General features: G+C 45.0%; 1 protein-coding gene across 2 annotated transcripts; it reads right to left on the reverse strand.

The window, feature by feature from the left end:
• Positions 1–1,400: 1,400 nt before the first annotated feature.
• Positions 1,401–12,755, reverse strand: LOC115113338 (L-threonine ammonia-lyase-like). Of its 2 annotated transcripts, none has more exons than XM_029640867.2 (11): positions 11,915–12,755; positions 8,423–8,783; positions 8,028–8,144; positions 6,776–7,017; positions 6,487–6,652; positions 6,226–6,328; positions 5,992–6,067; positions 4,613–4,738; positions 4,334–4,501; positions 2,097–2,154; positions 1,401–1,526 (listed from the first exon to the last, which is right to left on the reverse strand). In XM_029640867.2, exons 1-11 carry the CDS (start codon positions 12,595–12,597, stop codon positions 1,428–1,430), a joined length of 2,199 nt encoding a protein of 732 aa, XP_029496727.2. In that variant the 5' UTR covers positions 12,598–12,755; the 3' UTR covers positions 1,401–1,427. The 2 variants fall into 2 exon arrangements, with proteins under 2 accessions (XP_029496727.2, XP_029496728.2); XM_029640868.2 differs by having other exon boundaries at positions 12,494–12,752.
• Between the last annotated feature and the right edge of the window lie 1,004 nt (positions 12,756–13,759).

Here is a 13,759-nt window from a genome sequence, read left to right on the forward strand (position 1 = left end):
AGAAAGCGCTGCCTGCCTCTCCGTCTCTCCCCTCACAGTTTCTGTGGCTGTGTCACAGGATTTATTGCCATTACAGGAGAGTAATTAATTATCTGTCTGTAGCTATCTATTTGATTACTTTGATTAACACAGAGCTTACACTCAAACATCTCCTCCTGCTAATATCTCCGTTAAACATAAACTGTCGTTATGTTTATTGAATCATTGTTGCTCCAGTCGGGTCTCTTTCAAATGCACCAGCTATTAAAGCTATCACTGTCTTAATTTTGATACAACTGGTCATCTTACAGATGATAAACTGGAGAAGCTTGAGGGGACAGTTCATAGGCACCTAATCTTGTGGGACATTTGTAATATCTCAGTATCAATAGCTGACTCGGTTCATAGATGACGACGTGTTTCTCTGTCTTAGCTGCCGTGGATTGGTAAGAAGTATAGGACATTGGGAGGTCTAGATTGCTTCATTGATATATAGTGGTCAGTTTCTTAGCACTGACCAGGCCAAAGTAGCACAGCGGGGTCAGAATGTCCTCTGCTAATGAACTTAGGGAATTAGCCCATCTAAATCATCCCGTCTCTCCTCTGGCACTGTCTCCACTCATTAATCAATGAGATGTCATCTTCTGAACCATGAGGTAACTTTTATTTCAAGGCATCGCACACTCCTTCTCCCTCTCTCTCTCTTTCTCTTTCTTTCTCAACCTCTCTCGCTCAGCAAGGGGTGGGGGTTAAAGGATCAGGTCTGACTCTATACAATAGCCCACTTTATTTAGCTCCCGCGATCAAATGAATTGATGGGTAGATAGCAGATGCTCTAACACAACAATGAATAACATGCGTTGTGCAGTTGATCCCATTGGCTGACCTTACCTGATCCTGTCTCATCTGAACTGGACATACAAATTACGAAGACAAATCGTTGAATACGTCATCATCAACTTTTATTTCCAGAACATAATGCTTTTAATTGTCACTACCACTGTTATGTTAGGATCAGCTGGGCTTAATCATTGTCCGGGAAACTGGCCCAAAAGTACCCCCTGAGCTCCCTAATAACAGAAGTATGGGGTGAAAGTATTGTTTTCTCATCAGAGCAGCATATGCAGTAAATCCCATATATTCCCGTATTTAAGTTTATCTCCCTGTATAATCTCTACTAATCAAAAGGCTTTTTTTATACTCACTGATACTCAAAAGCAATTGCAATTTGGTAGTTTTGCAGCAAAAAAGTTCAATGCATGTGTTATGTGTGAGTTTGCATATACATTCACAATGTTTCTGTTTCATTGTCTGTTTAATTGTGTGTGTGTGTGTGTGTGTGTGTGTGTGTCTGCAAGTGACGTGCATGTGCGAACATGCGTGTGCATGCGCGTGCATGCTTTGTCCGTGCGTGTTCAGAGTCGTGACGAGGCCGTGACGTGTGTTGATCACCGGTCCAGCCAGCGTAGTGTGGGATAGCGCTCAGACAGTGTCCTGCGGAGCTGAGTGCTCTGTGTCTTATCTCTGGTCTCCACCACACACTCCACCTGTGAGCACACAACACAGATTTAATCCTAATCATCTCTCACTGCCACACACACACACACAGTCTGTGAAATGTAAATGAATGATCTCTAAGATAATTACACATTGACCCACACGTTTAGAACATACCACTGTTACGTGGTTGTAGCATGATGCAACAAGCTCCCAACACACTCAATGCATCTGAAGTCCCTGTCGATTCCAGCCTGTCTCCTTTCTAATACTAGACTTAACCCGGTACATGGTAGTAACATAATATTGTACCTTCCCATAATATACCTGTACATAACTTGTTTTACAGCTGCCAACTTTACAGTCAGTTAAAGTCACACATCTGGAACTTCTAAATCATGCTTGCCATTAGTAGGCAACATCTTAATCAGAGTCATAAACCACTTCCAAATCAATCACATATTGACACTGTCTAGCACCACTGGTCCAAGAATCCACCACACATCTCACACTACCCTGCACTACCAACACAGCGGCAACCCGAGCCAGGGTTTCCACGGCAACGACAGTGTGAAAAGCAGCTGAGTGGATTTTGGGGGAAGAGGATAAGGCTGTTGTACCAGAGCCTTGAAGAGATCGCCTCTGTCATTGTGTCTACGGTGGCAAACATCCAACAACCTGAGAGAGAGAGAGAGAGAGAGAGAGAGAGAAAGGTAGAGAGAAAGAAGATGAAAAGAAGCATTACTGAGAGGTGACAGATGTACAGTGCCTTGCAAAAGTATTCATCCCCTTTGGCATTGTTCCTATTTTGTTGCATTACAACCTGTAATTTAAATAGATTTGGATGTGGATTTCATGCAACGGACATACACAAAATAGTCCAAATTGGTGAAGTGAAATGAAAAAAATAACTTGTTGAAAAAAAATCTAAAAAAAAAAAAACTGAAAAGTGGTGTGTGCATATGTATTCACCCCCTTTGCTATGAAGCCCCTAAATAAGATCTGGTGCAACCAATTACTTTCAGAAGTCACATAATTAGTTAAATAAAGTCCACCTATGTGCAATCTAAGTGTCACATGATCTGTCACACGATCTCAGTATATTTACACCTGTTCTGAAAGGCCCCAGAGTCTGCAACACCACTAAGCAAGGGGCACCATGACGGCCAAGGAGCTCTCCAAACAGGTCAGGGACAAAGTTGTGGATAAGCATAGATCAGGGTTGGGTTATAAATAAAAAATCCAAAACTTTGAACATCCCACGGAGCACCATTAAATCCATTATTTTAAAATGGAAAGAATATGGCACCACAACAAATCTGCCAAGAGAGGGCCACCCGCCAAAATTCATGGAACAGGCAAGGAGGGCATTAATCAGAGAGGCAACAAAGAGACCAAAGATAACCCCGAAGGAGCTGCAAAGCTCCACAGTGGAGATTGGAGTATCTGTCCATAGAACCACTTTAAGCCGTACACTCCACAGAGCTGGGCTTTATGGAAGAGTGGCCAGAAAGCCATTGCTTAAAGAAAAAATTGGTGTTCACCAAAAGACATGTGGGAAGGTAACACATGGAAGAAGGTACTCTGGTCAGATGAGTCTAAAATGTAGCTTTTTGGCCATCAAGGACAACACTATGTCTGGCGCAAACCCAACACCTCTTCATCACCCTGAGAACACCATCCCCACAGTGAAGCATGGTGGTGGCAGCATCATGCTGTGGGGGATGTTTTTTATCGGCAAGGACTGGGAAACTGGTCAGAATTGAAGCAATGATGGATGGCACTAAATACAATGAAAGTCTTGAAGGAAACCTGTTTCAGTCTTCCAGAGATTTGAGACTGGGAATGAGGTTCACCTTCCAGCAGGACAATGACCCTAAGCATACTGCTAAAGCAACACTCAAGTGGTTTAAGGGGAAACATTTAAATGTCTTGGAATAGCCTAGTCAAAGGCCAGACCTCAATCCAATTGAGAATCTGTGGTATGACTTAAAGATTTCTGTACACCAGCGGAACCCATCCAACTTGAAGGAGCTGGAGCAGTTTTCCCTTGAAGAATGGGCAAAAATCCCAGTGGCTAGATGTGCCAAGCTTATAGACATACCCCAAGAGACTTGCAACTGTAAAAGTGCACTCTATAAAGTATTGACTTGGGAGGGGGGGGGGGGGGGAATAGTTATGCATGCTCAAGTTTTCAGTTTTTTTGTCGTATTTCTTGTTTGTTTCAGAAGAAAAAATATTTTGCTTCTTCAAAGTGGTAGGCATGTTGGGTAAATCAAATAATACAAACCCCCCCCAAATAAATGTTATTTCCAGGTTGTAAGGCAACAAAATAGGAAAAAATCCAGGGGGTGAATACTTTCGCAAGCCACTGTAAACATACAGAACGAGAGAAAGAAAAAGTGGATGAGGAGAAAGAGAGGAGCAGACTTCATTCACATTGGTCTTGTTATCAGAGGATTTGTCTGTCCAGACTGAACATCCTGCCAGGTAAAGCTTCCTCCTGTCCTGTAGCTTATTCTGATGCGATCGGATGTGGGGAGAACAGGGTCACGGGGCCAGATTTGGCACAGAGGCATTACCGTCACTGAGAGAGTGTGAGTGATCTAACTATACGCACCATAATCTAACTATACACACTTATCTCCATCCATATGCAGCACAGATATCAGAACTTAGGTGATTAATAAGGTCTGGTAGTACTGGGTTATGGTCAGTCTGTCTGACCGTACACTCTGACGTGTGTTTGTGTTTCAGAGAAATAGGGAGTAATCAACCGCTTATACACTAGTGTATTTATATTCAGATGTACAGTATAGTTCATAACTATCTGTTCTCATGTTAGTGTTTAACTCACTTGATGTCCTCTCGGGCCAGGATGTCCAGTAGCTTGGCCATGTCCCCTGGAAAGTCCCCCAACTGCACCGTAAACTTGTTGACCCGGTCGTCCAGAACCAGAGCTCGGTCAACACACTGTCTGATCAGGTCCAACTCCATGTTAGCACTGCTGACCACCACAGCTACCCTGCAGCGGGCAGACAAGGACATAGATGGAGACTCAATTCATCGGAATATCAATAGGTAACCTTTTATATGTTTTGATACAGTAACCCACACTAGCCATGCGTTAACCCACCTTTTGCCCTTCAGCTCTGGTAGTTGACCAGCCAAGATGGCCGCCAGTCCCATGGCTCCCTCTGTGTCCACTGTGGAGTGTTCAAACTCCTGGAACCTTAGCATGGCTACCAGAGAGTCCTCCTCTCTGTTGGGAAGAGTAAAAGGTCAGGTATACTCAGAGAGAGAGAGAACAACAATAGCACCACAACAACAGCAGTGCTAAATGACAATGATTGAGACACTTTACTGCACTCTGGGCTCTAATTTGCGACCATCTTGATCCCATATGATCCTAAATATTTAGCTGTAGAAGAAAAATATTCGCCCAGATAATACATTGAATGGCAAAATTATATTGGTGTCATTAGGAGCAACAAGTTAAGTTGTTACATTTGTATCCAATATTGCGTATACTTTCACCTCACCTGTGAGTTTGAAGAGGGAATTCAGCAACTTTTAAAAGTGCTTCTTTATTACAAAAAGTTAAACAAACATTGACCCTTAGATTTGATCAAGGTTTTACAGACATAAAAATAAAGGGGACTTTTATATATTTCAAAATGGCCGCCTATTGGTCAGATTATTGCAAATAATCACGTCATATTTTGTGTTGTATTCCCATTGTGGTTGGTCCCTGAACGCATAGGAGAACATTTAGCAATATACAAAAGCCTCCTTCTTTTCTATCGGCAAAAGGCTAATAAGGCAGAGACGCATTTTTGCTTTTAGCACTCTGTTTGCTCCTCAATTCATGCACCTTGGTTGGAGAGGCAGGTAACCAGGCAGTGTTCACTTCTCTTTGCACCTCACCTGTGAGTACCATGGTTGCACCTTTACAATGCATAGAACTGCTAGTCTTTTGCCCAAACTGTTCAAAATGTAAGACCGGAGCTAACATCTTTCCTTTCCATCGCGGATTCGCAATTCACATTTGATCATTTCAGAAACCATGTTGCGGGCCGCTAACTTGTTTGATAACAAGCAAATGTCCAGTCACGTTACCTAGCTGCCTAACAACCTGGTAACTTGTCCAGTAAGAAGGCACTGGAAGGAAGGAAATGGGCTCCTCCAGGAGATATGGATTCATATAGGCCTAGGGCTCTATTCAATCTGTATCGCTGAAGCGAATGCAGTCTCCGCCACTATGGGAACATCGTCTTTAATTGTCAATCACGCAATAACGCTGAACCTCCGTGATACGCCTTTAATAGAGCCCCTGGTGCTCCTTAGTACTGTCTGGTGCTTCTAACCTTGGGAGCATCAGTGCTACCAATATAGAGCCATGGCAACAATCACAGCACTGGGGAACAGAGGGGTGTCTATGTCCAGACATGTAGAATACTATGACGATGGCGAATGTGTGGTGAGATACCCTCCTCTTCCATAGAGATGTAGTACCTGACAGAGATGACTTTATCGACAAATGTCTTAGCCAGCTGGAAGGTGTGGGTCCCCATTGAGTGCTCAAATAGGTCTGGGGATAGAGAGTGGGTTATAGGCGTTGAGTTCAGTGAGTACAGCGCCATGACAATCTATTTAAGAAAAAGGAAGAAAACGTACAGAGAGAAAAACATATCACCGGGGGTAGATTTATGGGTTCAGATAGCCTACAGAGGTACAAGTGCACAGTACCTCCATAAAGCTTCTTGTTTGGGGTGCTGTATAGTTCTCTAGTCACCGGGCTGCCTGTTTTGAGGGACTGTAGTAGCAACGGGAATCCTTCTGGTTCAACTCCCTGTCAAAGAGAACAATGGTACATAAATCCCAATATTATTTTGTCGATTTAGTGGACATTCAGCGCTATGCTAAGTATGATGGGGATCCATATGTTTGCAACTTACTCACTACGACAATAGTACACTAAACAAATATTCAGAGTTAGGAAACACTTACTATGACAGTGATGCGCGAGTTGAGGTGTTTGATGGCGGCTGCTGTGCCAACCAGTAGACTACACTGCCCACCAGCTGGCACAATGACTGCATCTAGTTTGGGCACCTGCTCATAGATCTCCATGCCTACTGTGCCCAGTCCTGCCAAGTACACAGCACTATCATCCCTGAGCGAGAGATAGAGAGAGAAACACAGTATTACCATGTGCCCATGTGTTAGTGTCACATTGCCATCAGTGCATGTTATAAAACAAAGGAGAGCTATGGGAATGGCTCCCAGGGTGACTTACTCTTCCAGGTAAAGGTATCCGTTCTCCTTGGCCAGGTGGCGGGCGTGTTTCAGGGAGTCCCTGGCCGTGCTGCCGTAGGAGATTACCATGGCGCCGTAGTCACGGTACATCCTGAGGTGGGGCTGGGCACAGCTGGCTGGCATGATGACAAACACTGGGATCCTCAACTCCACTGCATGGTGGGCCACGGCCATGGAGAAGCTACAGTCTGTAGCCACAATCACCCCCTTCTTCTGCTGCTCCTGTGGAGGGGGATGGGATTAGTAATTAGTAATGAACCTCGGCAAGACGGAGCTGCTCTTCCTCCCGGGGAAGGACTGCCCATTCCATGATCTCGCCATCACGGTTGACAACTCCATTGTGTCCTCCTCCCAGAGCGCTAAGAACCTTGGCGTGATCCTGGACAACACCCTGTCGTTCTCAACTAACATCAAGGCGGTGGCCCGTTCTTGTAGGTTCATGCTCTACAACATCCGCAGAGTACGACCCTGCCTCACACAGGAAGCAGCGCAGGTCCTAATCCAGGCACTTGTCATCTCCCGTCTGGATTACTGCAACTCGCTGTTGGCTGGGCTCCCTGCCTGTGCCATTAAACCCCTACAACTCATCCAGAACGCCGCAGCCCGTCTGGTGTTCAACCTTCCCAAGTTCTCTCACGTCACCCCGCTCCTCCGCTCTCTCCACTGGCTTCCAGTTGAAGCTCGCATCCGCTACAAGACCATGGTGCTTGCCTACGGAGCTGTGAGGGGAACGGCACCTCAGTACCTCCAGGCTCTGATCAGGCCCTACACCCAAACAAGGGCACTGCGTTCATCCACCTCTGGCCTGCTCGCCTCCCTACCACTGAGGAAGTACAGTTCCTGCGCAGCCCAGTCAAAACTGTTCGCTGCTCTGGCCCCCCAATGGTGGAACAAACTCCCTCACGACGCCAGGACAGCGGAGTCAATCACCACCTTCCGGAGACACCTGAAACCCCACCTCTTTCAGGAATACCTAGGATAGGATAAAGTAATCCTTCTCACCCCCCTTAAAATATTTAGATGCACTATTGTAAAGTGGCTGTTCCACTGGATGTCTTAAGGTGAACGCACCAATTTGTAAGTCGCTCTGGATAAGAGCGTCTGCTAAATGACTTAAATGTAAATGTAAATGTAATTAGTATTTGTTAAGCTTGTTAGCTACTTGTTAGCTACTTGTTAGCTTGGACTTTTCCCCAGCCGGAATGCATTGAGAGATGCATTGTGGTGCATACCTGGCTGAGGGAGGTGAGCATGTAGAGAACGCCTCTTTCCTTCACTGAGCCTGTGTAGTGGAGGTGTTCCTTCTTCAGGAAGATCTCCATGCCGTACTGTTTGGACAGTCTGGAGTACTGGGAACACAAACAAGCACGATGCGAGTCAGCTTCCGCATATGAAGCAGGGTTCATCATCTACAGTTATTACTCTTCGGGGAAAAAAGGTACTACTTAGAAGAAACGGAGGGTTCTTCACCTGTCCCTCATCCAAGAATCCTTTAAGAACCCTTTGGTGAAAAGGCTTTAACTGGACACAAAAGGGTTCTCCTACAGACGAGGGACATCCAAAGAACCCTTTATGGTTCTAGCTGGTACATTTTTTTGTGAGAGTGTATAGAAGGCTCTGAACATACCATGCAGGGGGTCTTCTGCATCCTCATCTGGATTTTGAAGGCTGCAGCACTGATGTCATCGAAGCGGAGGTATTCAGGCTTGGGTTGTGTGATTGCTTTGCTCTCGCTGCCTCTCTTCTTGTTAGTCTTGGGCGGGTCCATCAGCTGGATCTCAGGTGCCCCCACCACCTTGGTCTCCTTGGTCTTGACTTCCCCATTGAGGCACTCCTCCTCCTCAATACCAAAATCCTTCAGGCGCTCTGGGTGGATGAGGGTGGGCCGCACGCCCGCAACCCCGTTACAAACGGGGCCGTCCTTGTTGCAGGTAGTCTTGGAAGAGGTGGAGCAGCCCTGTTTAGTTGACCCAAGACGCTGCGCCTCGCTGGGGGAGAAAGGAAGATCAACAGGGCTTGGAATTACTCTCTCTGGTTGGGTGTCTGTAATGATGGATACAGCTCTTACCGTTATACACATGTATTTCAGGTCAAAGGTCTCAGCAATGGACTAGAGTGATGAGAGGGAGCAGGAGGAGAGAATTGCTAATAGGCTGGGTGGAGTTTTCAGGAGTAAGATTTGACCATGTGTGTGAACAAGTGGGGAATAGATTAGCCACTGCTTTACAAAGTCTGGGAGTGATTGCAGTAACCTTGTGCTCTGTACAATAGGAGATAATCCACAGAGATCTTCCCATGTCCAGGTACAACTGGCTGTCCCTGATGACAACGGAAATAGCTGTAGGTTTTAACCTATTAACCACACACACACACGGCTCTTATGTTGTTGTCTGTTTGGATGGTACAGAGGGGAAGGGAATGGTTTAATTTATCATGTTCTCAGAGTTTCACCTCTGCTTGATTTATTTGATCTCTGATTAAACAATGACTCATTTGAATCATTTCAATGCAGTCTTTTAGGGGCATGCAGTGATTAAACGTAACATGCTTTGAATAAAGTTACATGAGAGAGACGCTTATTATCAGTGATAGTTTGACTAAATCCTGTAACTCAATAACAACTTGGTAGAGCATTTAGTTGGATTGTTGTTAAACCTAGTACTTAATGTCCAAATATTTCCATTATTGTCAATAGGATTGATAATATAGTTAATTCAACCTTTGCATTATTGTGGTAATTAGGATACATAGTTACAGTTGAAGTCGGAAGTTTACATACACCTTTTTCACAATTCCTGACATTTAATCCAAGTACACATTTTCTGTCTTAGGTCAGTTAGGATTACCACTTGATTTTAAAAATGTGAAATGTCAGAATAATAGTAGAGAGAATGATTTATTTCAGCTTTTATTTATTTAATCACTTTCCCAGTGGGTCAGAAGTTTACATACACTCAATTAGTATTTGGTAGCATTGCCTTTAAATTGTTTAAAAACATTTCGGGTAGTCTTCCACAAGTTTCCCACAATAAATTGGGTGAATTTTGGCCCATTCCTCCTGACAGAGCTGGTGTAACTGAGTCAGGTTTGTAGGCCTCCTTGCTCGCACACGCTTTTTCAATTCTGGCCACAAATTTTCTATAGGATTGAGGTCAGGGCTTTGTGATGGCCACTCCCAATATCTTGCCTTTGTTGTCCTTAAGCCATTTTGCCACAACTTTGGAAGTATGCTTGGGGTCATTGTCCATTCAGAAGACCCATTTGCGACCAAGCTTAAACTTCCTGACTGATGTCTTGAGATGTTGCATCAATATATCCACATCATTTTCCGTCCTCATGATGCCATCTATTTTGTGAAGTGCACCAGTCCCTCCTGCAGCAAAGCACCCCCACAACATGATGCTGCCACCCCCGTGCTTCATGGTTGGGATGGTGTTCTTCGGCTTGCAAGCCTCCCCTTTTTCCTCCAAACATAACGATGGCCATTATAGCCAAACAGTTCTATTTTTGTTTCATCAGACTAGAGGACATTTCTCCAAAAAGTACGATCTTTGTCCCCATGTGCAGTTGCAAACTGATTTGATTTTTCGCACCAAAGTACGTTCATCTCTAGGAGACAGAACGAGTCTCCTTCCTGAGCGGTATGATGGCAGCATGGTCCCATGGTGTTTATACTTGCATACTATTGTTTGTACAGATGAACGTGGTACCTTCAGGCATTTGGAAATTGCTGCCAAAGGATGAACCTGACTTGTGGAGGTCTACAATTATTTTTCTGAGGTCTTGGCTGATTTCTTTTGATTTTCCAATGATGTCAAGCAAAGAGGCTCTGCGTTTGAAGGTAGGCCTTGAAATACAATCATAGGTACACCTCCAATTGACTCAAATGATGTCAATTAGCCTGTCAGAAGCTTCTAAAGCCATGACATCATTTTCTGGAATTTTCCAAGCTGTTTAAAGGCACAGTCAAATTAGTGTATGTAAACTTCTGACCCACTGGAATTGTGATACAGTGAATTATAAGTGAAATAATCTGTCTGTAAACAATTGTTGGAAAAATGACTTGTGTCATGCACAAAGTAGCTGTCCTAACCGACTTGCAAAAACTATAGTTTGTTAACAAGACATTTGTGGAGTGGTTGAAAAACAAGTTTTAATGACTCCAACCTAAGTGTATGTAAACTTCCGACTTCAACTGTATATTATCAGCAATCAGGTCATTCAGAATTAAGGCTCTATTTATAAAGACATACAGGGATTAGATAAGACCGGGGATTAGATTCACCTAACATTGCCTTATAAACATTCATAGCAACTACATGTAGTATTCATTAAATTGAATTTAAATAACATAATGCATTCATATACATGCTATTGTATGATATATTATGTTTTGGGGAGACTCCTTTTCAAAAGTCACTTAGTTTTGCTCACATTATATGCACTAGTGAAATGGATAGACTGTATGTCATGATTCAAACCAGCTGTTAAAATATAACTTCACTTTAAGTTTCCATTGTGTATACACCACAGGAGGTTGGTGGCACCTTAATTGGGGAGGACGGGCTCGTGGTAATGGCTGGACCGGAATAGTATCAAATATCTCAAACACATGGTTTCCATGTGTTTGATGCCATTCCATTTAATCCGTTCCAGACATTATTATGACCCGTCCTCCCATCAGCAGCCTCCACTGGTATACACATGGGCAGAATTTCCATGAGCTAAGTCATAGCAACGACGTCAAGATACAAACAGCACTAGCACATAAAACCACCAGGTGGAGTTACTCTGTTGACATTCTATTTCCCTAATATCCAATGTATTTGGCTCTGTTTCCTGTTTCACAACCAGTCGTTCTATTAATATCGTCTACTCAGCCATAAGAGCTGCTTTACCCTTTCACCCCATTCCCCAGTTAACCCTCTGACACTAATGTCCATCTACACCATTTGCCTCTTTAATCCTTCACACTTTCTCTCAGTAATGCCACCTCTCCGTCTCCTTTCTACTGTCTCGGAATGTGGAAGACCCCAAGCTTCTCTCTGTCTTTCGCTCTCTCCTTTATCGCTCTCTTTCTCTCTATCTTTAGGTCCTTCCCTGTGTCCAGTCTGTTTACCTGGGGAGGAAGAAGAGGATGAAGGATAGAACCAGGCGGAGGAGGAGGCATATCAGAACGTGGAAGGCTGGCAAGAGAAATCTGTTCCCCGGGTCTGGAGAGGGTATCACAGGGGCAGGGACATGGCTAAGGGGGGCCTTGGCTACTACTGTGGACCTGGGGAGAGCAAGGGAAGCTGGAGGTGGTGGAGGTGCTGTTTCAGGTGGAGGAGGACAACAGGGATTGGAGATGGCGTTAGATTTGGGGACAGGAAGGGGTTTACTGGTGGCTCTAGAGGACTTGGTAGATATCCTTGCACGAGGAGAAGGAAGATGGTGGAGACTGGAGGTTGTGGCTGGTGTAGTTAGTTGACCTTGGGGAGAGAGAAGAGGTGCAGAACAAGGATGAAGGAGAACAGGAAGAGGTGCAACACGAGGTGCAGAAGGAGCCACAGCAGGAGTCACTACAGGAGAAGCGGCAGTGAGAGTATTTGGTTCCTTAGGGTGTTGGGGGGGTACGTCTACAGCCAGGGATCGGGTGGGAAATCCCTCTGTGTCTAATGGGGTACAGTGGATGGGTGATGAATCTGTAGAGTCCCACCTCTGCCAGAAGGGGTCATTCTCATCACTATCGCTGAATCCCACTCTGTTAGGCGATCCATCTCTGATATAGTTGGCGTAGATGAACTGGGCAGCAAAGTTCATCCTGGACCACCTTTTCAGCTATAGTCCCAGGATCCACTCTGGATAAGTCCCGAAAAGTCCTCTCCCTGCTCCTCCTGTGTTGCGCGTCCAGGAGTGTGTGGGACAGTGTGTCGGCTCAGAGCGCTCCCACTGTGTTAACTGCACTGCCCTGGATCCCTTCCTGGGGCTATTTAAGGAGTGATTACCCAGAGGCACATGCCCGCCCGCCGCCCAGCCCTCCAGCCCAGCTTGCCTCCAGCCCTGGCCTGGCCCCTCCTTCCCCTTGTCTCTATTCCGGTCCCAGACCTGGAATAAACCTCCAGGTCTGTGGCGTGTTGGTAATCAGACGCTGTAAGGGGATAGATACAGACTTACAGTTTATCTAGGGAACAATGATCTGGGATCTTAGGCAGTTAGTCCCGATAGAGACACTAGGAGGATCAGAGATGAGAGAGAGCGAGAGAGAGAGCGCAATGACTTTCTAAGCAGGGAGATCCTATTCAGTCAGGATAAGAAGGTATGTAGAAGCTTCCTCCACCTCTGATCTCTAAACTAGGATGAAGATGTCCCCTACAACGTTCCCCACAGTCAGCGAAGGATCAACAAAATCTTTGACCTTTGACTCATTTCAGATAGTACAGCTGTCTAAAAGCTCACTTGACTAAAACTCTATCTCATTGTGATTAAGATAGCAACATACACTATATAGTAAAGAATGTAATATTTGATGTTTACAATATGTGAATCTAGGAATCAGTGGGGCTGACTGAAGTCTGACTGGAACAGTGAGAGAAGAGATAAACCAGAGGCAAAGGTCATCGTTGACGTACACAATCCCATCTACACAGAAACACACACGCACACGCGCAAGCACGCTCACACACACACATCAGATTGAACCCTAACCCCTTTGTTAGTGACAGGGAGGGATGTGTCTGCCAAAGAGTTAACCGGTATCCAGAGCTGACCTAATCTTTTGGCAGGACAATGGTGTTTTGTAGGGTCTGTAGAATGCTAGGAGATGGGGCATGAACTAAGAAACAGGGCGTGAGTGCAAGCTGTCCCCCCCAAAGGTCCTTTCTAATGGGCTGTGTAGCACTCGGCCACCCCCTACCCTGGAGCATTGAGGCTTAGATGGCTGGGAGGCTCTGTTCCATTCAGCACAACTCCCTGTCTATCTGAT

This window comes from Oncorhynchus nerka, linkage group LG28 (genome assembly GCF_034236695.1).
Source record: "Oncorhynchus nerka isolate Pitt River linkage group LG28, Oner_Uvic_2.0, whole genome shotgun sequence".
Lineage (NCBI taxonomy): Eukaryota > Metazoa > Chordata > Actinopteri > Salmoniformes > Salmonidae > Oncorhynchus > Oncorhynchus nerka.